The 27,510-nt window shown below is 40.4% G+C and overlaps 1 protein-coding gene across 1 annotated transcript in view; it reads left to right on the top strand.

The window, feature by feature from the left end:
- SLC44A4 (solute carrier family 44 member 4) overlaps positions 1 to 27,510 on the top strand; it is a 1,277,084-nt gene that overhangs the window by 866,607 nt on the left and 382,967 nt on the right. The window contains exon 9 of the mRNA XM_044082136.1: positions 7,758 to 7,851. Within this exon, the coding sequence (XP_043938071.1) occupies positions 7,758 to 7,851 (94 nt within the window). The remainder of the gene's footprint in view (positions 1 to 7,757; positions 7,852 to 27,510) is intronic.

The raw sequence follows: 27,510 nt of genomic DNA, 5'->3' as shown, positions 1-27,510 counted from the left end.
ATATATATATATATATATATATATATATATATATATATGAACGATCAAAAAAGCCAACCCAGAAGTAGATAGACAAAAAACACCAACCCAGCGAAACTGACGGAGATAAAATTAATGCAGATATCCAACATATAACAGGCAGTGCAATCAGCATTAAAAATACACCTCTTAGTTAGCAAAGTAAAAACACAGCTTTATTTCCAAAAAACGTAAGCGCTTTCACGAAAAACTTTCGCTTCATCAGATGTCTGAAAGCGCTTACGTTTGTTGGAAATAAAAGCACCCTCCTTGTTGGAGTATCACATCTGTGTATCCTCTGACTTACAGCTGTCACAGTCTGGTACATCAAGGCAGCGAGCACAAGAGCAGCAAGCCAGCCTGCTGCCGGGTACCCTCTCTTCAGATTCCTCCTCAGATCTTCCACCTGAGGAACCACACCCATAAGAGATCATGCAAGAGGAAGCACCTAGATTCTCTTGAAGAATCTGTCTCTGAGGATACAGTTTACGAGGAAAGGGAAGGGTCCCCATGTTCACCCCAAAGATGTCTCCTTATCCTGGAAATTTTAAAACAGAGTGCGATTGGAAGCCCACATACCTTTCCTGTGAGGAATCTGTTTTCTTGCAGGGCTTTCATGCCAGGCCCCTCTACTTCTTGTGTGACCCCACCTGCCAATGCATTGGTCAAGCTCATTGTGCGTTGTGCGTGGATGGCCTCTGACACTATAGAGTCAATCCCCCAGAGACCTGACAAAATTCTGTCCGCACCAGATCATCACCTCCACTGGTCCAAAGGTCTAGTAGTAGATACTATGGTGGTGGTGGTGGCTGCCACAAAGAAGGAACTCACCAAGGAGAGTCCTGCTGTTCATCCTCCATGCCGAGAGTCTCTGATGATGAACAGATTCGGGAAGCAGGTGTATGCATCAATGACCTTTGCCATTCAGTCATTGAATTTTTTGGCACATTTCACGCAACTTCAAAGGGACCGATAAGGGAAGTTTCAGGGACCTTGGCACAAGCAGTGTCTGATGAGGTAAGTGATAAGGTTGCTCCCACCTTGCAGCCCTTGAATCGTTATCTATCTCGTCCATTCGACTTTTTTCACACACAGCTCAAGGGATGGCCACGGCAGTGGGTACAGGCGTTGCCATTAGGCGTCATGCCTGGATGTGCCTATGTGACTTTGCAAACCCTTTCAAGTCTTCCTTTATCATTACTCTGGTAGATGCTACCTCGTTGTTTGGCCCAGAAGTCGGAGGCACATTAACCAGGTGTGAGACAGATGGAAAGACCCTTTCTGCTGTGGGCGTATATTTTTCCACTCCCCAATGACCTTACTCCAGGAATCAAAGGAGTGGAAAGATGTTGTTCAAGAAGCCCCAAGGGCCTTTTCGGGATACATGTGGCGAGTATTGTCCCTGGGCTAGAGGGGGGAACTCTTCGGGAAGATGCCCCTCCCATGGCAGAGGGGGGCTGAGTAACCAGGGTTCATGAGATTCTTCCTCTGGACAATCCTACCAGTGCTTCTGAGCAGCATTCCGATGATTTATCTCTGGAGGTAGTCAGGGATGATTTTCTCTGCACCATTTAGCCTGGCACACAGTAACATCATATTTATTGGGTGCAGATAGTAATTACCAGAGGTTACTGTATCCCCTTCACTCTTCATCCCAGACCACAAAGGCGAATCCCCAATGTTCCACCCAGTTAGAGGGATATAGCGGCACTAGAATTTCAAAAGATGCTTCAGAAAAGAGTCATCCAAACACTCCCAACAGACCAGACAGGATCCGGATTTTACTCAAGATTCTTTTTAGTGACAAAATGTCAGGGGACTGGAGGCCTATTTCCAGACCTCAGTGTTCTGAACAAGTTTGTTTGACAAAAGAGATTCCAGATGATCACAGTTCAGTCTGTCCTTCCTTTTCTGAGAAAGATATTGGATGTGTACTGTAGATTTTCAGGGTGCGTATTACCACATAAAAATGGACAAGAGCTCCAGAAGATATCTGCATGTTTGGCTTGGGATCCAGTCATTACCAGTTTTGAGCACTGCCCTTTGGTCTCACCACAGCTTCCAGGGTGTTCACCAAATGCATGACAGTGGCAGTAGCTCACTTAAGGCTACAGGGATTCCATATTTAGATGACTGCTTCCTCACCTCTCCCTCCAGGCATCTACTGCTTTTCACCTTGGACTCCATTCTAAGGCTTACAGTGTTCTTAGACATCTCAAACAGAGAAAAGTTCAAAAAATATCCCCGACACAAGACATAGAATTCATCTGAGCAACATTAAACACAAAATCCTGCATGGCCACTGTCCCTCTTCACAGACTGATCAGGCTGAGGTCACAGCTCCAAGTGATGCTCTCTCAAGACAAAGTTCTGGCTCTTCTGGTTTTGCAACTTCTAGGGTCTGTGGCAGCAACAATCACCCTAGTTCCTCTGGCGAGATACCTTATGAGGCTGCTTCAGTGGTTCCTTGCATCATAGTTGTCTCTGTTAACACACCCAGTGTCACACCCAATACGAATAACCAACCATTGCAAGCAGGATTTGCATTGGTGGATGAAACAAGAAGAAGAATTGTGGAGCTGCCCCTTCTCAACCTGTCAGCCCAAGACCATAGTGACCATGGATGCTTCCCTGATGGGAGGGGCATTTTCAGGGAAGGACTGTCCAAGGCCCTTGGTCTTCTTTAGAGGCCAGTTCACATATCAACGTCCTAGAACTGAAGGCAGTGCTCTTAGTATTTTCAAGCCTTCCAGTCTGCCCTCCCTTCGGGGACAATTGCTATTCATTCAGACAGCATGTTAGTGATCTGGTACATCAACAAAGAAGGGGGGCAGATCCTAACCTTTATGTCGGGAAGCCCCATGAGTTTGGCAATGGGTGATCGCCTCCAACCACTTTCTGATATCAACGCATACCCTGGGAATTCCATTGTGATTGCAGACAAACTGAGCAGATACATTCTTCTGCCTCATGAGTGGTCCATCAGTTCCATTGTGGCTGCGAAGATCTTCACCAATGGGATCAGCCTTGTTGCAATCTGTTTGCCTCTTCCACAAACCACAAGTGCAGCAGCTACTATGCCCAAATCCCCCCCTCAGGGGGAGTCCCCGAGAGATGTGCTCCTACACGATTGGCCCCTGGGTCTACTTTATGCCTTCCACCAATCCCCCTACTTCCCCAATTTTTGAAGAAAGCCCAATAGTTGAGAAGCAAAGTGATCCTCATTGCACCTTTTTGGCCCCGTCAAGTCTGGTTTCCCTTCCTCTGGCCTCACCTAGTTCACTGCCCATGGACACTGCATCCAATTCCAGATCTATTGTCTCATCCACAGGGACTGGTCCATCTGAATTTAAAAAGCCTCAAGCTGACAGCTTGGTTCCTCCACTTCCACTAATTGCCAGGCAGAATAACCTGTCTTCCACAGTACAAAAGATACTTCTAGCTTCTCATAAACCATCCACCAGGAAAACCTTACCTCAGTAAATGTGATAGATTTGTTTTTTTTTTTTGGTCATGAGAAAACGAAATTGACCCATTTTCAGCTTCAGTTGACAAGGTATTGAAATATTTATCAACCTTGGTCCAATTGGGAGCCTCTGCCACTACTTTTAGAGTTCATTTAACTGCTGTTTCATATTTTCATAATGGTTTCGACAATCTTTCTTTGATGTCTCACTGCCTTTGCAAAACCTTTCTAAAGGGAGTTTTGCATTTGAAACAACCATTTAAAGAGCCCACTGAGCCTTGGAATTTAACACTAGTCTTACAAAATTTGGTCCATCAGCCCTTTTCAGCCAGCAGTCACCTGTGATATCAGATATTTATCTTGGAAAACTGTATTCCTGATAGCCATCACATCAACCAGAAAAAAATATCAGAATTGCAGGCTTTGTATGTAAACCATCCATATATCATTTTTCATAAAGAGAGAATATCACTTAGAACTAATCTCTCCTTTCTGCCTAAAGTAGTATCAGACTCCAATATTAATCAGTCTATAGGTCTACCAGTTTTTCAAGCTTTTCAAACAAGGGGTGAATATTGCTTTCATTTGTTGGACGTACACAGACAATTACATTTTTATCTGGATAGAATTAAATCATTTAGAAAATCAGATCAACTCTTTCTATCCTTTTCAGGTACTAGACTGGGCAAACCAGTTTCAATAGTTATTCTGTCAAAATGGTTGAGAGATTGTATCACTTTTGTTTATACTCAAAAGAAGCTGAACTTACCAACAAAAGTTAAGGCACATTCTACTAGATCGGTTTTCACTTCAGTAGCCTTTCATTCTATGACATATGCGCAGCCGCAACTTATGCTACCCCCACACCTTTATCATTCATTACAAATTGGATATGGGCTCCAGGGGGAGAGCATCTTTTTAGGTCTATGGTGCTCAGGAACATCCTTCCCTAGGGCCTCCAAAGGTTTAAAGTAGCTAGGGACTCTGCCCCAACAGTTCAAGAATGAATGAAGATTGTCAACATCAGATAAAGAACTTATGCACTTACCATAATGTTCCATCTGTGTTGTCTATCTTCATTCATTCTTGACCTCCCACCTTCCTACTCCCCTCCGAAATCTCCTGGAAGTTTGGAAATAGTCCTGGGATCCTGAAGGGTAGTTGGTCAGACAAAGCTATCACATTTTTTCTTCATGATTCTACAGGCAAGACTCATTCTGAAGGGAAGGGAAGAAAGGCACTATGGGTAGCCTTAGCTTGAGAGATTCTGGCTGGTGCGAGCTTGATAAACAGCTGAGCCAGTTCCGAGGATGGAACCAAGACCCAGCAGTTCAAGAATGAATGAAGATCGACAACACAGATGGAATGTTATGGTAAGAACATAACTTCTTTTTATTATGCAATTCCTTCTTAAAAATTCTAACTTTATAATATTGTTAGCAGATTTATATACTACAAAATCAAAAAAATTAATTTCATCATATCGAGTTTGAAAAACAAACTTAAGATAATCAGATACCTATTTAAATACATAAAAAAACTCTGTTAACCTTTCCACAGAAAAAAGAAATCAATGAAACGCTTATAAAAAATAACATCCCTAAAAATCCGATTTATAAACACTCTTTTCCCAGCTAATCATAAATATGTTGGCATAGCTGGGAGCCATCACTGCTCCCATCGCTATGCTACTTTTCTGTCTATAAATTTCATTGTCAAAAACAAAAAAATTATAACTTAAAATCACATCCAGAATTTCAGTAAGCAATGTAATCTCACTACCTTTGAAAACTGTGGAAGGCACACATTTCTCTGTTAACAAACTCAAGGCCCTCAGCATTCGGAATGGTGGTATATGCAATGATACATCATCAGCTATTATAATATTATAGAATCATTCACTGTTAACTTAGTAACATAATCTTTAAACTGAAAAGAATCTTTACTATATGACTCATTATTGCAGGCCAGCTTCTGAAAATACTTAACAACAAAAATTGCTTAGGGTTCAATTTTATTACCCTGACTTGCTACAATAGGCCTAAAGCTTGGTTTATTTAAACACTTATATGTTTTTGGCAAGCCAAAAACCCTTCCCAGCTTCAGTTTCCTTACTCTAAAATAATCCACCATAATCATATTGATCAAACCTTCTGTCTACCACTGCTTAATGCACAGATAGACTATATTAAACACTCTAATAACATCAGCCATATATATATATATATATATATATATATATATATATATATATATATATATATACACACTTTTTCATGACATTTTTTATCATAAAACATATTTTTAATTTCCTCAAAATAATAAGCCATATCCAGAATCACCACTGCATTGCCTTTGTCTGTTTTTGTAATATATAGACGTTTATATCTTTTCAAATGTAATCATGCCTCTATTTCCCTCAAAGTAAAATTTTAAAACCCATATTTGAATTTGGCTCACAAGTCCCTAACATTGACATCTGTACAGCTACAGCACAGGCTTTACTACTTACTTTTGCAAGACATTATAAACTGGATGTGATCTCCGCATCATGTCTTCTTTGAGGCAATCAAACTTCCATGGTATTTTGTTGCGATTCCATCGCAAATGCTTAGCCAAAGGACTCTTTCATTCAGTATTGAAGTAGGCTGACTGTTTAATATGAGATATAAAAGTTACATCCTTACCATGGCATTAGATTGTTGAAGTGGAAGGACATGAATGATGACATCACCCTCCCTTCTTCTAACCGAATTGTCATGCTACTGCCTTTCTGACAGGTCTTGTTGACCTCTCCCAAGGCCTTTCAAAGGGCTGGTGTTCCCACTCTTTTTTTTTTTTCTGGTTACTCCAGCAATTCCTTTATGGTCCATTCTGAGTAAGCTGAGCTACATCTGGAATAGAAAGGGGCACTGTGGAGTTAGGTGTGGTGCTTGAGCTTTTTGAGATGGGCTGTTATGATTCAGTGTTGCCTGCTGCAGCCAGTACTTCAGTAATGAAATAGATGAAAATGGGTAATGAAGGTATGTTATATTTACATAATTTTCATTCTTATAATGTCATAGTAGTGCTACTGTCACTGTATATTGCTCACAGTGGTATCACTGAGTAGAGGTTTGCTGCTAAGTATGTCTACCATAGTGAAATGGCAAATGCTGTCTTCCATAGTCACTTTGAAATGCTGTATCTGGCTTTTCCATGTACATAAATACAAAGTAGAATGCCATAGCTCCACTTGTAAAATATATTTCCTCATATGGTGCACATTAATATTTGTAAATTGCTTTTTTCATCAGTGTAGCTGGCACTGTCATGCCATAAAATAATGATCTTGGGATTCATCCTATAGCCTCACTATCAATATGATTTACTGTGACTGCAGTTGTGAAGGATGAGAAGTTATGCCTTATGGGAATGAATTTCAGCTATGCGTATTTACCTATTGTTAATTCCACATAGTTGCTTTCAATGAGATATATTGCTAGCACATACAGTATGAAACACAAAGATGCAAAAGTGAAACAAATGTACACAAACATTAGTATAGTGATGATTTTGTGGGTTATGCAAAGTAATGAAAGGTAGTCCTGCTGTGGTGCTAGGAAGCTGTGTTCAGTATGCAGTGTTGATGTTATGTTGCTGCACGTGGCAACCATTTGAATGTTTTTGCCAGACACCCTACTTAACTGCAAGTGAGTACTGCACAAAAAACTGTAATGGCAGCATTTCACTATTGTGACTATATCAAATTTTGTTCACAGTAGTAGCAGTGAATGAAAGGAGTGCACAAAATCCGTATGAAGATCATTTGCAGAGTATTGCCATGTAATAGTGGAGTAAGGACTGATGTTGGCTTTCTGTTTATTTTTTGTATTTTGTCACTTATGGCTGTCACTTTTGTTATTCAGTAATAAAACAAAGGACAATGTAGTACATATTAATACAGCATGTTACACAGGCAGTAAATTAGTTAAAACATAATGCTTATTGTAGCACCTATTATGTCACTGTATTATTTGCATGTGTGTCCATATAGTAAGTACACTGTGTTTGAAAAAAGTATTCATAGACTCATTTTTAACTTTATTAACATGTATTAATAAGCAATCCTTAAAAGTGAATGCAACAGTGATGTTGCATAGTGTTTGTCTTTTCACTGAATGCAATTCAGAATATTCCACAGTACATTTACAACCATTACATGTTAACATGACATTATACTGTGCACTTTGACATTCAGCATTGACAAATATCTTTTTTTTTTTTAAAACAGTTTTAAATCGATGCTTTTTAAGTGTCAACTTTACACTGCCCAATGATGTCCATATTCCTGAACTTAGCAACATAAGTGTCAAGAATGCTACAGGGTAAGTGCAAGTGGAAAGATTCTAAATGCTAGCTCATTTTCAGTCTAAAATGTCTTGTTTGAAATTGCACCTTTTTTTTAGTATATGCATACATTTATGAAAACAGGAAATGCACCATATATAACTGGTATGGATTTCATGTGGGATTATGCCACCTGGATAATTGGAGGGGTACTTAAAAATTCCTCCCAGGCTTAACTGGCTTAGCTTTCCTTGAGAGGGAAGGTACAGACTAGGGTGGGCAATGGCAAGGTATAAGGTCATAAGATTCAGTAGCTTTGAACTTACTATGATTTTTGTGAAAGGTACTTGTAAATAACTGGTCAAATAGTAACAGTGCTCAAATACAACAGATGTACACTGCACTTCAACTCCTTTGCATATTACTGACCCATATTTCTCTAGTGTCCCTCCTCATTATAAGAAGCATTCCTTATTTTGAGTCTGAAAATGTAAATGTTCTATGCTGTTCCATGTTGAAAGGGTCTGTCACACATTCAGTGTTAAGAACTGTTTTAAATGATATGCATGGTAAATACTGAATCATATTGATTCATTGAAACATTTTATAAAAATAAAGTAGTTAGTAAGCTGATAGTAAATGTTAAATGTTTTGCATATTTAGTGTTCCAGATTATGAAAGGTAATGTTCTACATTCTGAAGATGGAAGATTGAGAGCTATGTATGGACCGGACCACCAGTTCCTCATCTGCCTACATGCTAGTCCTGTTCTTCATAAACTATTCTTATAGTTCCAGTTGTTGAAGTGGAAATTAATTTACACTTGTAAGAGTTAATTTGTCATTTCTCAAGATATAAAAATCAAGTGACAAGCATTAGTCATGTTTTTGCAAAACTTTGATGTACTACTAATGTTTAGTACAAAAGTAGTGATTTGGTACTATGGCAAAGTAAAGTCAGTAGAGTGTTTTGATGCCTGAAAAAAAATAAAACAAAGTATGTTTGAGACCATGGCTGTTGCCATGGCTACATTTTGGCAAAATGTTCTGAAAAAAAAAAGGCAGTAAAACATTACTTAATGTGGGGGGCTGTGCCCCCCCCACCCTACTTAAATATGCCAACTTCAAGATCGCACTACAGTGCCAAAAAGGCAAAGTAGCGAAAGCGGCCAAATTAATTCTTTCCCAGCTTCTATGATTCTCATGATGCCTTTAGCCAGGTTGCACATTTGAAAGCTATAATGGTTTCCAAAAATACATAGCCCCTGTATTTGCATTCCCTGGTGTATCAAATTCCAGTTTTGGATATTATAGAAAGGGAGCTGCTTTGATGGAGACAACAAATTCAATTGAAAACAGATCTCAGCTTCTTTCTTAAGATCCCAAACTAAACTGTCACTGCAGATCTATAAGATTTTGCTTGGGGATTAGTTTCCAGAGGAGCAAAAGTGCAAGGCTTGTGGATTCCTACAGACAGATCAAAGCACATCAGTTCAGTTTTAAGAGAGACGTTGGTTGTGATCCATGCCTTGAAGTCTCTCCATCATCTTTGGTCTTCAGGACCTCTTCAAGTGATTACAGACAAATACCATGGTCATGTGGTATATAAACAAGCAGGGTGGTTCAAGGTTGCACCCCCTATGCAGCATAGAAATTATTGTTTGGGAGATAACTCTGCAGAATTCTTTAACCCTCCAAACATCTTACATTTGATTAGAGCAAATTATAGTGTTAGAAAAGCAGGACAGTCCTTCATGTATGGAAGTTGAACAAGGGGGATTTCCAGGAAATTATCCAGTTGTAGGGAATACCTCAGATAGATCTGTTTGGCTCCTTTCAAAACAGACAGCTAATCATGTTTCTTTTCCAGGTCTCCTTGCAAGCAAGCTTAGAAAAAAAATGCATTTTCATTCCCTTTGAAGGGAATATTCCTTTATACTTTCCACCCTTTACACTGATATCCTGTTTTATTCTGAAGATTCAAAATGGTACTCCAAAGGTCATTTTGGAAACCCCTTTTTAGCCCAGGCAACAGTTTTCTCTTCTTATGGAATTGGCCAAGGGCAATTACCACAAGCTTCCTCGCGCAAGACATGGAGCATTTGATACACCAAAGTTCAATCACTTTCATCTGACTGCCTGGATAATTCAATTTTAGTATATTTTAGGCGCTTATTTCATAAGGAGGTGCAGCAGGTACTAAAGGAGGCAAGACAGCCTGCTCTTAGAAAATCTTGTGTTGGTAAGAGGAAGTGACTTTCAGGTTGGTACTTAACCAATAACCAGGAGCCCATCAGGGATTTTTTACAACTACTGCTTAAATATTTGTAAGTTACTTTCCTCTGGCCTCACCAATTCCTCTGTAAAAGTCATCCTGCAGCCTTTTCAATATGTCTGCCCATGGATCCTCCTCTTTTTTTCTCCTTTTGTGGTAAAATAATTTCTGAAGAAAGTTTTACACATGAGACATCCTCATAAACAGGCTGCCCTTGGGATTTTACTGTGTGGTGGAAAAATTGACGATATCACCCTTGAAAATGAGCATCAAGCTGATTTAAGATTCTTGACTTGGAAAACTGTACTCATCATTGCTCTGACATCTCTAAGAAGAATATCTGAGCTGCAAGCTGTTATGGTGGGTGAAACTGATTTTTTTTCTGATTTTTCCACAGGAATAGGGTCGCTTTAAGAAAAAAAAAACCCATTCATACTCAGAGGTTTCAGAGTTTACTCTGAATCAAGCCATCAATTTCCAGTTTTTCTACCTAGAAACTAAAAGTCAGGGAGAAAATATTTTTCATACTTTGAATGTGCATAACAAACTCTGGTGCTATCTTGGGAGATATAAGCCATTTAGAAATGCTGGCCTGCTACTTCTTATCAAGGGACAATAAGGGACACACAGAGTCTAAACAGACAATTTCAGGTGATTGTCCTCAGTTATTGTTTATTTCCATTATGGCAAATCCATTCCCAGCACTATCAAGGCACATTCCACTAGAACCTTATCTTCTTTTATGGCATACTGGTAAGGGGTAGACTCTAGAAGCATTCTAGATGTAGCTATTTGGTCCTCTGTGCAAACTTTTACAAAGCATTACAAGCTGAATTAATTTCCTAGATCCAGATCAAACTTAGCTTGGACCATTCTCCAGGGGGCTCTTGGATCCATATCCATCCTCCTCACAGGTTAGACAGAATTTGGCAATCAACTCATGTAGCTTAAGGGCTACTGCAGCAGTTGCAATGGTGGGCATAGTACAGTAGTACAAGTTGCACTTAGCCATAACAGTAGATGTTCTTAGCTACAGTAGCCACATCCAACCTCTATCCCCTAGTCTTATATTAGGTTGTATGTAGGTGGAATAAAGTAAGGTTGTATTTTTCTCTACTTTTATAAGTTGTATTATTATTAATATTTTTGGTTGTTTCAGGATTGTTAGGCTCTTCTGTCGTTGCATGGGCAAGGAGGTCCTGAAGGAAGCTTCACTCTGACTGCTAATTTTCCTACTTGCAAACAGCCAGTCAGCAGTCAGAGTGAAGGGGGCAGAGTTTTTTGAAGCTGGCCAGTTGTTTCATAGGCAGGAGACAACCCATATAGCCTAAGGGCTACTGCAGCAGTATGGAATTTGAACATCTTTTGTTATAGGTAGATGCAACTTACACAGCTGTACTTTATATATAATTTTCCTACAATTAACTAACACAGTGGTTTGAGTATCTGCTTCTTCTTTATCACTGATTAATGGTACACTCTCTCTCTTTTTATTAAATTGTTTTACAGTATTTCTAAATGCAATAAGTCCGGCAATCATAGACTTGCAAAGAAATACATGAAATAAAAATAGAAATAATAACAATTAACATAATAAACTTTAAGTTGCTTCTTCCCTATCCAGAAAGTAAATTTCTTAACCATGCCCATTGAAGGCTGTCAGCTTCTTCTGCCTGTGACAGTTCAGCTACCTTTTGAATGATTTCTAAATGGAGTCAGATTTCATGTTTATTTTCTTTTATGAAGGAGCAACATTCTTCCTTGATGGGGTGCACATCCCCCCACTTTTTAAAGCTAGCACAAAATCTAAAGCTGTCTAGTTCTGCAACACTACCATATACATAGCAGTTATTTTTATGGTGATTTGACTAGTTGGCTCAAAAGTCATAATACTTAAAACGTCCAGTAGTTTGGATGGTTTTCTAGTCCTGAATAGAGTTTACAGCCCCATAAATTTGTATTATGCCTGCCCCAGATATGACATCACCACCCAAGTTCATATGTGAAAGTCCCTTAAGAGCTGTGCATGCTAAATCATGATACTAAATCCATAAAACAGACTGTCTGGATTTTTAGCAGTCCAATTTTTCTCTCCTTCATTGTGCATTCCTAATTTTCCCTTTTGGAAATGTGTATGTGATCTGAATGTCAGGGTAAACATAAGTAAGAAAGCACCTACCAGTTTAGACATCTGCAATCTTTTTTTCTTCATACACAAAATAGGTAATAGAAATAATGCCTGATTTATTGTGAAAATAATTTTTTTTTCACTGCTGGACAGATTACCAAACAGTTGTACAGTTACCGAACCTTGCAAACAGTTTTGATTTGCCTGTCAGACTTTTAAAATAAAATTTCCAAAAATCCTCTGCCTGCTGTGTCATTTGAGGAGATAGGTTAGTAATGAAAGAATTTGCTGCTTGTAAGAAAGGGCAGTTATTGTGCTAGTGGACTCCAGTCTGCAATTAAAGCAAAGATTTACATTTGGATTAGGTTATATTGGGCTTGATGTGAATTCTGATAGAATTTTTCATGATTTTGATATGGTGAATCTTGCAGCTATTGCACAGGGGTCTGTTGGGGAGATTTAAATCTGCTTGTACCTCCTTTGCCCTTGACTTGTTGGAGTTGGATGCCTATTATTTTTTTCCTTGTTTTTGCTTTCTCTCTCTAGCTGTGTGATCTATGACATACTGAGCTAGTTAACTATTTTTATGTGAGTATATATATATATATATATATATATATATATATATATATATAGAGAGAGAGAGAGAGAGAGTTTAGCAGGGTAAAGCACTGATCAGAAATTACCAGTTGCAGGCCCAGCCAGGGTTACATGAGTAGTAACAGAAAATTATATACCATCCTGGTATTAACTTATAAAATACATGAGTATTAGGAAACTCTGCATATCCACAGAGGTCAAAATATATAATACATTAACACAGGAAACTGCATTTACATAGAGAATTACATTTTTTGTAGTCAAATAAACATTGTAAAAGCAAAATATATGTACATATTTAGATAAGCAGCAAGAAAAAAGGAAAAGGGGGGAGAAGAGAAAAGAGAGAAGGAGAAAGAGGGGGAGTTGTAGAGTAAGCTGGAGTGTAGACTATTCAACTGTAGATATGTAGGATATAATATGCAAATTAGTAAACCCCAGCTAGGTATGTGAAGGATTAGATTATGTGGAGTTGTTGGAACCCTTAGATAATTTCTACCAGGTAGGTTAGCAGACAGTTGAGAATGGGGATGCAAGTAGAGAGAGGTTGTATTCTTACTGATTTTTTTAGAAAGTGCTTCAACTGAAGTCTGAAAACTGAGTAGACATGGAGTTTAATTAGGTCATGAAGAAGTGACTGCCAATGTTTTGGGGCAATGACTGAGAAGCTAAGACAAGTAAAATGTAATTTGAAAGAAGGTATTTGTAGAGATGGGTGACCTCTGTCTTAGCTCCTGAGTTTATAAGTTGTAGATGCAGCAAGCACCTTTGAGGCTTGGGTGGTGGTTGGGGTGGGATGTAGTCATGAAGTACTTTGAAAAGAAGGGAGGAAAGAAGAAGGTTTGCTTTGGGCTGCACTTGTAGCCACTTAGCCATAGAAAGATTGAGGCAATGGAGTTTGATGTGAATGGCTGATTTTATTTGAGAGAGTTTGAAGGGTAGTTACGTTTTTTGCAGAGGCTTCCTCTTGCCTATAGTTGCTCTTAAATTATACCCTTTTCTAAAGATCTCAATTTCAGTTGTTTTATCTCTGTTACTATATTTACTCCTTCTAGTATAGCTGGTTTAGATTTTGATTTCCATTTTCTAGTTTTTCTAGTAATTGCTTTTTGGCAGCAACCATAATTAGACACAGAAAGACCTTACCATGTCTGGGCAATTCCGATTCACTATCACAGCTCAGAAAAAGTTTCCCATGTCACATGAATCTGGCCACCCAGCATCTCTGCTAGTACATTCTGCAGGGAATCCTTAAAGTCCGCCAACTCACTGCACTTCCAAAAAATGTTCCCACCTACCTCTTTCTTTCCTATCACACCTCCAACATTTACTATCTACCTGAGGAAAAATTTTCTGGAATCTACTTGGGGGTATAAAAATAACTATGTAAACATTTCCAAGCAAAAAAATACTAAATTTTCTAGATTTTGTTGCATATTTGGGAGACATACATATATCCTCCCATTGTTTCTTTGTGAATTGATTATCCAGTCTCTCTTCCCAATCCTTTCTAACCTCCTCTGATGGATTCTTATAGTTATCATGCAGTATTTAACATGTTGAAAGCCTTGTTTTTATAAACCAATTTTATTTTGTGTAGTCAAAATTTTGAAACCACATTAAAGTCCATGTTAAGTTTCAATTACCAAAATGTTTTTTATTTTGCAAGCATAACCTGTTAAAGCTACAGCTTTGAACTCAATAGGATGTTTCCTATTGTCTTTCTTATTACATACACTAATACAGTTGTATCCAACTGTTTTGCTATGTGATAGCACCTGTCTGTACTTGCTATATTTCATTTCCTCTGATTACTAAATATGTATATTTTAAGCTTGTGCTTTTTCCTCACACATACTAATATCCCATTTTATTCTCCACTGTATGATCTGGAAGAGGAAACTCACCCCTTCTAAATCTAAATATGGACTGACCATAATTAATCTTCTGTTAACTCGAACTTCCCCTTACAGTCATTTCCTCATAACTGATTTTAGCATTATTATCCTAGTATTGTATTCACATTTTTAGCAAACTATGCAGTTTTTTGCTCCCACTGCCTGCTGGTCAGCATCCCCTTCTTTAACCCATTCATTCCCCATCACTAAGGGGATAGTTGACTAGCAGTGGTCATGATTTAGGTTTTCACCTTAAGTCCTATTTCCCTGGGCATGCTCAGCTTGAATTAGTGAAGAGGGCATGCGGTAGGCCATGCATACTGGTCATACCTCACTTTCACAAGGAGCATTGCCTGTATACAGTCCTGCTGTCCCTTCTACAAGCATGGATAATGGCTACCCCAGTCTCACCAGAGAAATGACACTACCATGTGCACTAACCAAGTGCCTGTAATTCATTCTTCCCCTTAGGAGAGCAAGCAGGTCACACCCCTTCAATCTTCCCCCTCCCTGACTGGCTCATCCATTACTGGAGTTGGTAATTAAATCTGGGTTGTCTGGATAGCAATCATGGCTGCCAATTAAATCTCAAATTATCTTTAGCTTCTACTACCAACATAGTAAGACCTATACAACATGTGTGTTAACCTTATCTAAAAGAGCTTCTGGTCTTGGACATCTTACCAACTTCTTTGTTTTCCTCATGCATGTGATTGTTACAGATTCTAAGAGCAAATGCAGGTCTTTTTATCAGGCACCATGTCACTGGTAGTTTTCCCCTGGTAGCTAAGAATCCCCCACTGTGAATAGCTTTAAAAGGTCATTCGGTCATTCATGACTTTTCAATCTATCATTTTGAACTTGGCTTTTAATCACTAACATGGTGATTTTTATGTATATTTTACAGCTATCACTATTTATTATGGTATTTTAACTTTGTTCATAGGAAAGTACTAGGTTAGCTGCCCTTGCAGGCCATTTTAAGCCTAAACAATTTCCCTTTTTATGCTCAAATTAAACTTTGACATTAGCTGGCATAATGGTTAAGGTCTTCACTTCCCATGCACAAGGTTAGTTTCTGACCTCTGGACAATGTCTGGAGTTTGCATGTTCTCCCTGTGTCTATGTGGAGTTCCTCCCACCTCCGAAAAACATGCTGAGTGTTTCCATCTCAAACTCAGCAATGAGTGGAGCTGTAGGCAGCAGCACAGACTCTACATGGTGCCCTATAATGTTAAGAGTTGTACAGACCAACTGCTTTGGGCATCTACTGTGGTGCACGGTATCCTGTAGGTAGGAGAACACTGATCACAGACTGTGCTCTGTGGCAGGGCTAGCCACTTGATGGTGTAAAATATGGCTCTAGATGATTCAGTCATATTGACTAATGTCGCCAAAATGGGCATGGGTAGTTACCAGTGATAAGTGGTTTGAGGACCCAACCTACTTCGACCTATGCTAGGGGACCCATGCTAATGGTGGGTGGGGTGTATGTTGCCCCTATTGGCTAGTGTCATGTCCACCATAAAGCCCATCAGCCCTGGGTTAATAAGCTGGCTGGTTTCTAGTTGCCCAGCCTGGGTTATCTGGAATAGCTCTGTTGAGCGAAAGCTAGATGTAAAACCAATCAACCTGATAAACATGAACTGAAAATTGTAACACTTAATGTAGGTTCATTGGCAGGATGCAGCTTGGAAGTGGATGACATAATGATACATAAAAGGTTGGATGTCCTATATATCCAAGAGACAAGATGGAAGGGCGGTGCAGCAAAGCTGCATGGCTTGAGATCCAGATTCTACTATTAAAGAGGGAGGACAGGCTAGAAGTGGTGTGGGCATTGTGGGAGAGAGAAGCTTTAGAAGGCAGTGACGGATATCATCAGAATTAGTGACAGACTCATGGCAGTCGGACTCCAGTGTAATGATAGGGCAGTATTCATAATCTCAACCTATGCTCCACAGCAGGGTTGTAATAGTGAGGAAAAGTGTATTCAGACAGCAGTTGCAGGACCTACTAGATAAAGCAAGACAACATGAATTGGTGTTGATAATGGGTGACTTGAATGCACATATAGGAACAGGCAGAACAGGATATGAGGACTGCCTGGATCCACATGGGTGGGGCAGCAGGAATAAAGAAGGAAAGGTCATTTTAGACTTCTGTCTGGCAAATGACTTGATAGTAGCAAACACATGGTTCAGAAAGAGAGACAGTCAGATCATCACATATAGGAGCAGCCAACATGCAAATCAGGAAGACTTCCTCCTAATAAGGAAAGGGCACTGGGGTAGAATCAGTGATTGCAAAGTCATCCTCAGAGAAACAGTCGTTCCACAGCATAAACCACTGGTTGCCACAATCAGCTGCAAGCAGTGATCAGAGAAGGCTCCAACATCAAGAGACCAGCCTGAAGACCCGGAAGTTGACTGGAAATAAAGTACAACGATTCAAGGAATTGCTCAGGGCTGTAGCACCCTAAGAAGAGGAGGGAATAGGTGGAGTTGAAGAAGAATGCCAGTTCCTCAAAACAGCATGTGTGAGGATTAAAGAACTGATATGTGGCCATGCCAGGTATGGAAACAAGTTACATAAGGAAAGCTGGTGGTGGAATACAGAAGTCTATGAAGTCATCAAAAGAAAGGAGGAGTGCAGGAAAAAGTGGGAGATAGAAAAGACCAACCAGACTAGGAGGGAATACTGGTTAGCTAACAAAGATGCTAAGAAAGGAGTTACAATAGCAAAGAACAGGGCATCAGAAGCACTCTACCAACTTCTGGAAAGTGCCTCAGTAGGTGATACAAAGAAACTATATCAGGTTGCAAAGGAAAGACAGAAAGATAAAGGAGATAGTCAGGCATCCTTCATAAGGAATGCCAGCAACAACCAGCTGCCCAGTCCACAAGACATCAAAAGTAGATAGAAGGAATATTTCCAGCAACTTCTGAATAAGAAAACCCCAGAGAAGCTGTACTGCCCCAGAAACAGTCAACGATGAGAAAAGAAGAGGAGCCCACCCTAGAAGAAGTAAAAATAACACTGGAAAATAAAGTCAGGGAAAGCAGCAGGCTCAGATGAGGTCACAGCAGGTATGATAAAGATGCTGGGTGAGATAGGGGCGACATGGCTCCTGAGGGTACTCATAGCAGTGTGGAGAAAAAGATGCATCTCAGATGGCTGCAGAATAAGCATACTTGTGCCAGTATACAAGAACAAAGGGGACATCCACAACTGTGGGCAGTGCAAAAACGTCAAACTCCTGTCACATTGCATGAAAGTTCCAGAGAAGGTGATTGATAAATGGATATGCAGAGTAGTCGAATGTAAGATGGGAGATGAGCAGTTCAGATTCAGATGAGGATGCAGCACGACTGACTCAATGTTTGCAGTGAGACAGATAGTTGAGAAGAAGCTAGAGATGAGGAAAGAGTCCAAATGGGCATTCTTTGACATGGAGAAAGCATATGGCAGGGTCCGAAGAAAACTGATTTGGGCAGTACTGCAGTGGTTCGAAGTCCCAGAAACATTGGTATAATTAGTGCAGGCTATGTACAAGGACCCAGTGCCTCAAGTACAAACAATGTTCAGTCTCGTAGAGGGGTTCCCAGTGGGAGTGGGTGTGCACCAGAGTTCAGCTCTGAGCCCACTGCTGTTAATACAGGTGATGGACTACATTAGCAAACCAGTCGGAGGGGAAAGTGCAATAAAGTTGCTGTATGCCGATGATGTGGCATTACAGGCAGACTATGAGCAAGAACTTCAGTAAAGGATAGGGGAATGGAATGCAAAAGTGAAGGCATATGGGATGGAACTAAGCACAGATAAGGCAGTGGTAATGACAACATATTGAGGAAATCAGAAGAAACTGAGAATAGAGATAGAAGGGAAGATAGTAGAACAGGTAAATTAACTTCAGGTATCTGGGAGGGGTGGTTGAGGAGAAAGGAAATCTGAATGAAACGGTCATAGCTAGAATCAGAGGGGCTGCACCCAACTGCATCAAATCTCAGGTGTAGTTTATGACAGAGGAATGCCAAAGAAGCTGAAAAGTAAGGTGTACAAGACAGTGGTGCGACCAGTACTACTGTATGGTACAGAAACCTGGGCAGTAAAGGCAGAGCATATGAGGAAGCTAGAGGTGATGGAAATGAAGTGCCTGAGAAGAGTGGATAATGCACACTGTGGGGCAGACGAAGAGATTAGGACATAAAAGCAGAATCCAAAGTAGTTTCAATTGCAGAAAAGATCAAAGAGAATAGATTATGATGGTTCAAATGCTTGTGCAGAAAAGCAGAAGACAATCTGGTGACGAAGATTTGGGAAAAACATGAAGGTAAGAGGAAAACAAGGACATCCAGCAAAGAGGTAGATGGTTTGTGTGAAAGAAAATATGTGACAGTCAGGCATGAGTGCCAAAAAAGGCAGGAGTGTGGTATTGATTCAAAAGAGATGGCTACAGTTAACATGATACTCACACCCCGTGTAGAAAATGGGGAAAAAGGGGGCTGATGATGTCCTTTCTCATTTAGAGATGGCCTTACCCATCCCATGGTCGATAATTGTGTATTACCCCTCATAAGAACAACTGGGATCATACCATAGATAATTTGAGGGGACCTATGCATGGGATAAAGCATTTAAGAGCTCTGTCTATCCATTAGTAGCACAGGAGGAAGTCCTGGGGTAAGTTTTCTGTTTCCCATCCACAGATACAAATTGCAGTTGAATTTGTAAAGGGATAAACTTTGTTTTATGTGGATGATGAAGTCAGTTCCAGAGCAGTGGTATCCTCTATGAGATATACCTGTCCCTCCAGATCAGTTTTTTGATGTTGCAGAAAGAGGTTTAGATCCATAGACCAAGTATTTCTAACTTGCAGATGTGCAGTAAATCCAATAGTAGGTTTACCTTCATAAACTCGAATCACAGTGGTTTGAGTGCTCATATGAGCGACTCGAAACCACGAAAGTGAAAATGTCAACAGTCCTTAATGTTTGAAAAACAGCAAATCGAAAAGCAGGTTTGCTGTTTTTCGAACATTAATGTCGAACAAAAAAAAAAACCTAAGTGTAAAGCAGGGGGGGCAAGCCCACCCGGTGCCCCCTCACCCCCCTACTTTATTATTCCAACTCCGTGATCGCACTACAGTGGGGAAATGAACCATTTCCAGATCCCCACTATAGTGCAATCCACCCCAGAATGTCAAATGTGCAATGAGCGAATCTCACTGTGCATTCGCTCATTGCACACTCAAACCTTTTTCTGTTCAGCATTTGCAAACTGCCTTTCGGAAAATTGCTGTTCACCTTTGTGCAATACGCACATGTAAAGGTAAACCCCATTAGTATTGTGTCTGAGGATGCCAGACACTGATAAACTCTTAACAGTCTGCAAACAGAGGTAATACAAAGGGCTCAAGTGAAGTCTGGTATCTCACCAGTGACCCAGAGGTTGACAGAACTAACAAGAAATGCAGTACAAAGGAATAGTCCAGATAAAAATCACTTTAACTAGCTGATCTGGGAGACCATCTCTCTATCTGATACCTTCCCTGTGGGAGGAATTAAAGACACCCTGTTGAGGTTTCATGTAGTTTATTCAGTTAAGCGGGTATAAGGATGAATGTTCTTGTTCTAATACATTACATTTGATAGGTCAGTTATTTAAAGGCAATTGCAGACAATGGTGGGAGGGTCCAGGGGAACTGACTGGGAGGAAAACCTGGGAGATAGAAAACAAGGAGCCAATCCCAAAGCTTAGAGGTTACTCTGTTATTTGAATATTCCTGAAAGACCCGTGAGGGCTTCCCAGCTCAGCAATCTGTGGAACCTCATTCTTAGTTAGAAGTTTTTATTTTTTTTTATTTTTAAAAAGCAAAACATGACAGCACACCATGCCGCTACCACTATAGAAGTATATTTAAGAAAACACTTTTTCCTGAGCTTCATCAGGTCCATCTAAGAGTGGTTTACATTTTAGTAATTGAAAATGCCTGCTTTTATGACAATATCACCAAACTTTATTAGTCTGTTTTGTAACTCATGTAATATGAAAGACTGTGTCTGCATCTGTGGGGCTCATATTCCTTGGAGCCAGTTATAAAAGCTTTATTGCACAATTTTTTCCAGTCTATCACATGTAATATGAGAGTCTGTGCCAACTTTAACAGGGCTCATATTTCCTGAACTACAGTATGAAAAACTAACTTTCTGTTGTATAGCAAAAAGGTTTACAGTGCCTGCTTATAAGAGGCTGATGTATATAATTAATGTGACCAGTCCCTATACTTTTTTATATGCAGGGGAAATAGCCACTTAAAGCTACACTACGTGACTCCCATTTTTAAACAATGCATGCTTCCCGAGAAATAGCTTACAGAAGAAACAAGTCAGTCATTTTTTACAGAGCTTATAGATGTGCACAAGTAGGAAGAAAAATATAAGTTAAGTCTGAGACCTCAGAACCATTTGTATAGGCTTTCTGTGACCATGGAATAAAAATCCACCAAGTGGTGAATTGCAGAGTATACAAAACCTTTACTGGTTCCTGGCACTTTGGAATATTTTTTACCGCTGCCAATGAAGCAAAGAACATTCAATCAGCAACCGAGGTCAGTGAGCTGAGGACGACAGAAGAGGAAAAATTCAGGAGAATACTGTGCATCAAACAGAAGAAAGAGACACTGAATGATATAGTAGTGAATTTATCAGACTATGAACTGAGTGAAGCTGAATTTGCCCTTTTAAATAAGGGCTTGACTTTTGTTCCATCTATTAATGCTAACATAAGTGATCTGTTAGTTGATTTAAGATTGTTTTGTCGTAACTTTGCCCTTAAATTGTTTTTTAATGATGACAATAATGAGAGCGATAATGTGGTTAAAAAGAAAACTTATAAGGGAAAAGTTCCTTTACTCCAGTATTTCCTGGTCACATAGAGGCTTTTATTAGAGCTTGTGAAAGAGATATATACGAGGCCTTGTATGATAAGCATAAGGGTGAATTTTATAACTTAACCATGTCCCAAAGCCAAGCACTCTATACATTAAAAAATAATGCAGCCATAATTATTACACCTGCCAATAAAGGAGGGGCAATAGTTATTATGAGCAAAGAAGGATATGACAAAGCTGTGTATTATTTATTGAATGATGTGCAAACATATAGATTACTAAATAATACACAGTATAGCAAGATAGTCAATGATGTACGAGATACAATGTACGATTTATTGATGTGTAGACAAATTGATCAGGTGTTATATTCATTTCTACATATGGAATATCCATGAATTCCATGTATTGAAGGATTACCAAAAATCCATAAATCCATGGAAAATCCCCTGATGAGACCCATAGTAGATGGAGGGGGATGGTGTACTGAAGCAGCATCCACTTACGTTGAAGATAAACTAGGACCTATAGTTAGACAAATGCCTACCATCTTAAGAGAGACAACACATTTTCTTAGTGATTTAAACAGCTATACTAAAAGTATGATTAAATGTGATTATTTAATGGTTGCCATGGATATAGAAAGTTTATTCACATCTATACCTAATGCCTATGGCATAGAGGCCATAAGGGCAGAAGTTATTTTGTTATGTATGCTGTTGGATTTGATACTATCAAACAATGTGTTAATGTATGAAGACAATATTTATTTACAACAATGGGGTGTCACTATGGGCACCCCATGTGCTAATTCTTATTCAAACTTAGTGGTGTATTATTGGGAAACAGAACATTTGTTTAACAATGAATTCAGTTGTTATATAAAGTTCTACAGATGTTTCGTGGACGATATTTTTATGTTGTGAGATGGGGGGGATATCCCTCCTCAAGAAATGTATTACATATTTGGAATCAACTACAGCATTCTTAAGATTTTCAGCTACATTTTCTTTTGAAAATATAGATTTTTTTAGATATAAAAATATATAAGAATGAAATGGATGGAATCACTACAGGAATATACCGTAAAGACTGCTGGCGTAACAGCATGTTAGAACATAGCAGTATGCATCGTAGGCATATTTTTTTCCATATATAATGAAGAATCAGTTGAATAGAATAAAGAATGTTTGTAGCAATGATGTTGTCTTGGAACATGAAGTAGATACTTTGCAACATTTTTTCTTAGAGGTTACAATCTGACTTCATTAAACTAAGAAATTAAGTAATTGATGGCACGAAAGAGATAGCAAATGCAGGAAATTCCTTAGATAAACACAGTATACGAAGAAACCAGAAATATAGGATATCTATAGTGACTAAATACACTACTGATAATAAAAAGATACATGAAATTGTGAATAGGAATTGGCACTTTTTGATGGCAGATAAAAATACAATGAGAATAGTAAGGAGAAACACCTAGATGTCCTTCAAGAATGCAACTGCAGTCCTGACATATGGGTTGTCCTGCCTCAGGCAGCCCTTCGGTCGGCCGGATTCCAAAGTCTGGGTCCGGCGTCGGCTGATGTCGGCCCTTTCCTGACGTCAGAGAGGCCAGGGTATAAAAGCATCAGCCGACGCCATCTTCTTCAGTCTTTCTTGCCGCACGGTGCCCTAAGCAGAAGCAGTTCGCAAGTGCCGGTCGGCCAGCTCCTGTGTTTTCAGCTACTGAAGTCATCAAAAAGCTAAGTACCCCGTTGGGGATCTTTTTCTTGCCTCAGCCGATGTCAGATAAAGCTACAAAAGTTAATAATTGTTTGTCTTGTGGTAAACAAATACCTCATAAGGATTTCCATTCTTACTGCCTCCCCTGCCTCGGCCCAGACCACGACTTCTCGGCCTGTGCTTGCTTCAATAAGCGCACACTTAGGCGCCGGGCAGAGTTTGCAGAGCACTTTTTTGGGGAAAATTATTCTTATAACATGCCGTCGGAGCTTCCGACAGCACATATTTCCAAAAAACGGAAGGACCGGGACCGACACCCGCGACTTCTACTGACACCACGCTAAAGCCTACCGCGAGTGCATCGGTCTCTTCGGAGGTGGTAATTCTACCGCTCCAGGCCGACGACACCGCATTACCACAGACTTTGGTCCCGGAGGCCACCCTGGTGCCGGTTGTTGATTTTCCCCCGGAAACCGAAGCCCAAGATTTGCCTGACACCATACCGGTGGACAAAGTCACTCCAGCATGTGGGGCAGCTAGGCCTCCTGTCTCTATGTCCATCAAGGCCTACACACATGCTAAGGCTACCAGCCAGGTTAAATCTCACCCTCCTAAATCTTTCCCACAGGGTCCCTCTTCAGATAAACAGATCATGACTTTAGCTGCAGATCTCATTTCTTTAATCAGGGGCTCTCAGACTCATCCAGACAGGGGTTCTCAACCGCCCTCAGACAAAAGGCCTAGGGTTGAGCAGACAGATACCCTTTCCTCAGATGAGGCCTCAGGTGAGTCAGGCCATTCGGATTCCCAGGAAGAATCCTTCCCGGCCTACGAGAATTCTGATGCTGAGGAATCCATTCCCTCTGCCTCTCCTCCTGAGGATATTTCCTTTGTGGAAATTCTTCACTCCATGAGGGAGCATTTCCAGTGGCAGGGCCAGGATTTCTCTGACTCCAGGAAAAGGCTTTGGACCTTCCTTAAAAAAAAAAACAGCACAGGCCTTTAGCTATACCCCCAGTGCTAGATGTATTGGATGATGTGTTTTCAGACTCCAGTACTACGCCTGATTCTCTACCTCCTGCTCCTGTCAAGCCAGACAGATATTACAGGGTTCCAGAATCCCATAAGCATCTCTTTAAGGCCCATTCTGTTGATCTAGAAACCATTTCTCAGGGGCCCAAAGGAGTGGCCATTTCCACGGCCAAAAATCCTTTGCCTGCAGATAGGGAATCTAGATCTTTAGAAAGGTGGGGTAAAAAAGTTTATACCTCGTCCACCCTTGCCATGAGAGCATTAAACTTTCTTTTTCATATGTTTCAGTATCAGGATTTTTTGTTGGATGATTTGCAGAAAAAGTTAGTCTCTCCTGAGCCTTTAGATAGAAAGGCCTTGCAGGATTTGGCTCATAATACACAGCAGGTTAGCAACCATTTCCTTCAGTGTGGTTATGATGCATTGGAAGCTTCATGTAGGGCAGCTATGACAGGGGCCGTCATACGTAGACATGCTTGGTTGAAAGAACAGACATTGCCAGATCATGTTAAAGTAAAGCTTCTAGATGCACCTCTGGAAAAACATAAGCTATTTGGTGATAATGCACAGGGTGTGTTAAAATCAATTGAGGAAAAGGCTAAATCAGTACAAACAGTCAAAGATTTCCTCCAGGTTCAGCCACCAAGGTTCAGCAGGAATTGGCCTTTGAAGAATTGGGCCTTTCCAGACACTAACAAGTTCCAAAGAGGGAAAGGCAGGTGTGCTCGAGGTAGAGGGCAATACCGAGGCTCCTACAGGGGCCGCCAATGGCAACCATCTAATCAGAGAAGTGGAGCAGGAACTTCTACTGCTCCACAGGGACAAACACAATGACTTGACTTTGGCACCACTGAACAAGGCTCAAAGAGAAGCACCTTTAGGCGGAAAATTATCTCTCTTTTCAAGAAATTGGCACATTATTAAAAAGGACAAATGGATTTTGGACATAATAGACAAAGGTTACAGGTTCCACTTCCATACTTTACCAACAAGACTAGGCATGCCAAACCTGCCACAAAATCAGAGGGCAGAGGCACTCACACAAGTTTCAAAGCTGCTACAAATCAAAGCAATAGAAAAGGTGCCTCCTCAGGAACAAGGCCAGGGATTCTATTCAAGACTGTTCCTTGTTCCAAGAAAAGAAAAGCAATGGAGGCCTATTCTGGACTTGTCCGCTTTAAACACTTTTCTCATTGTGCCAAAATTCAAAATGCTGATGTTACAGCAACTTCTTCCCATGCTGGGCAAGGGGTCTTGGCTGGTTACTCTGGACCTCAAGGAGGCATACATGCATGTCCCAATCAGACAAAGCTGCAGAAGATACCTCAGATTTCTTGCAGGGTCAGAGCATTATCAATTCTCAGCATTGCCTTTTGGCTTATCTACTGCGCCCAGAGTATTCACGAAATGCCTGGCATCAGTAATTGCACATTGCAGACTTCAAGGGATACAAATATACCCTTACTTGGATGACTGCCTTATACAAGCGGACAACAAACAAGCCTTGATAAGAAACTTGGACTATGTCATTCACTTGCTACAGGCTTTGGGATACACAGTCAACATTCAAAAATCAAGACTACTGCCATCCCAACAAATAATTTTTCTAGGAGCCAAACTGGACACAAACACACAGATGGCTTACCTCACAGAGGAAAAACAAGAACAATTGCCACAGTACTTCAAAAACTTAGCAAAGCAGACCCAGATGACTGCAAGGAAAGTCCTGCAGGCCCTGGGCTTCATGGCATCTTGCATTCTTCTGATTCCACTGCAAGACTACACATGAGGAAACTACAATGGTACCTAAAAAGCTTGTGGTCACAACACAGCCACAATCTAGAAGCAATTATTCTGCTCATTCCATGCCTACAAAAGGAATCCCTGTGGTGGGCACAAGCAAGCCATCTAAACAAGGGTATCTCTTTTAACAAGCCTCAAGCAAGCCAAACCATTACCACAGACACCTCAGACCACAGCTGGGGGGGCGCACATGGCAGGCAGATGCATTCAAGGGCAATGGGCCCCCACAGAATTGAATCTACACATCAATCAGAAAGAGATGCTGGCAGTGATTCAAGCAATCGAGGTCTTCGGAAAATTTCTTCAACAAGGTCATCTGCTAATAAGGACAGACAACACCACTGTTATGTGGTACATAAACAAGCAGGGAGGCACCCATTTTTACCCCCTCTGCAGACTGGCAATGACTCTTTGGGAAAATGCCCTGAAACTGAACATAGAGTTGCAATCCCAGTGTGTTCCAGGAAAGGACAATGTTCTGGTGGACAGCCTGAGCAGAAACATTATGGATCCTCACGAATGGATGTTGCACCCAGACATGTTTTCCCAAATAACTCATGCATGGGGAAGGCCGGACATAGATCTCTTTGCATCACACCTCAATCATCTTCTGAAAAAATTCTGCTCAAGGACATTCCATCCTCAAGCCTGGAAAATGGATGCTCTCTCCTTCAGCTGGAATTCTCTAACAATCTATGCATTCCCACCTCTACCATTAATGACCAAGGTGTTACTGAAGATCAAAGCAGAACAACCAAAAGGCATCCTGATAGCTCCAGACTGGCCAAGGCAACACTGGTACCCATTACTGAGGAGCATAACTCGCACCAAGCCGTGGCCCCTGCCTCAATGGCCACTGCTACTAACTCAGCACAATTACAGGACCGTTCATCCCAACTTGCAAACATTGCAACTGACAGCTTGGAGAGTTCCATGACTTCTCCCCATATCTCTTTCTCCAAAAAGGTTCAAGAAATTTTACTGGAAGCCTGCAGACCTTCCACCAGAAGGACTTATTCAGCCAAATGGAAGAGATTTACCATCTGGAATGCCAATAAAGGTCAGGATGCTTCAGTTTTGAGCATCCCACAGATACTAGAATATTTGGCAGAAATGCTTCACAATGGCCTAACTTATTCTTCCATAAAAATACACGCTTCAGCAATTTCAGCAGAATACAACTGTGATCCACCTGTATTTTCATACCCATTGCTAAGACAGTTTCTAAGAGGGATAAAGAATATCAAACCTCCAAGGAAACCACCAGTACCTGCATGGGACCTCAACTTCGTCTTGGAAAAACTAACACTTCCTCCTTTTGAGCCAGCAGCATCTTCAGAAT

The sequence above is a fragment of the Protopterus annectens genome, chromosome 9.part0, assembly GCF_019279795.1.
Source record: "Protopterus annectens isolate FY-2018-M chromosome 9.part0, PAN1.0, whole genome shotgun sequence".
NCBI classification, from domain to species: domain Eukaryota; kingdom Metazoa; phylum Chordata; order Ceratodontiformes; family Protopteridae; genus Protopterus; species Protopterus annectens.
This window is presented reverse-complemented; position numbering and strand designations above follow the sequence as displayed.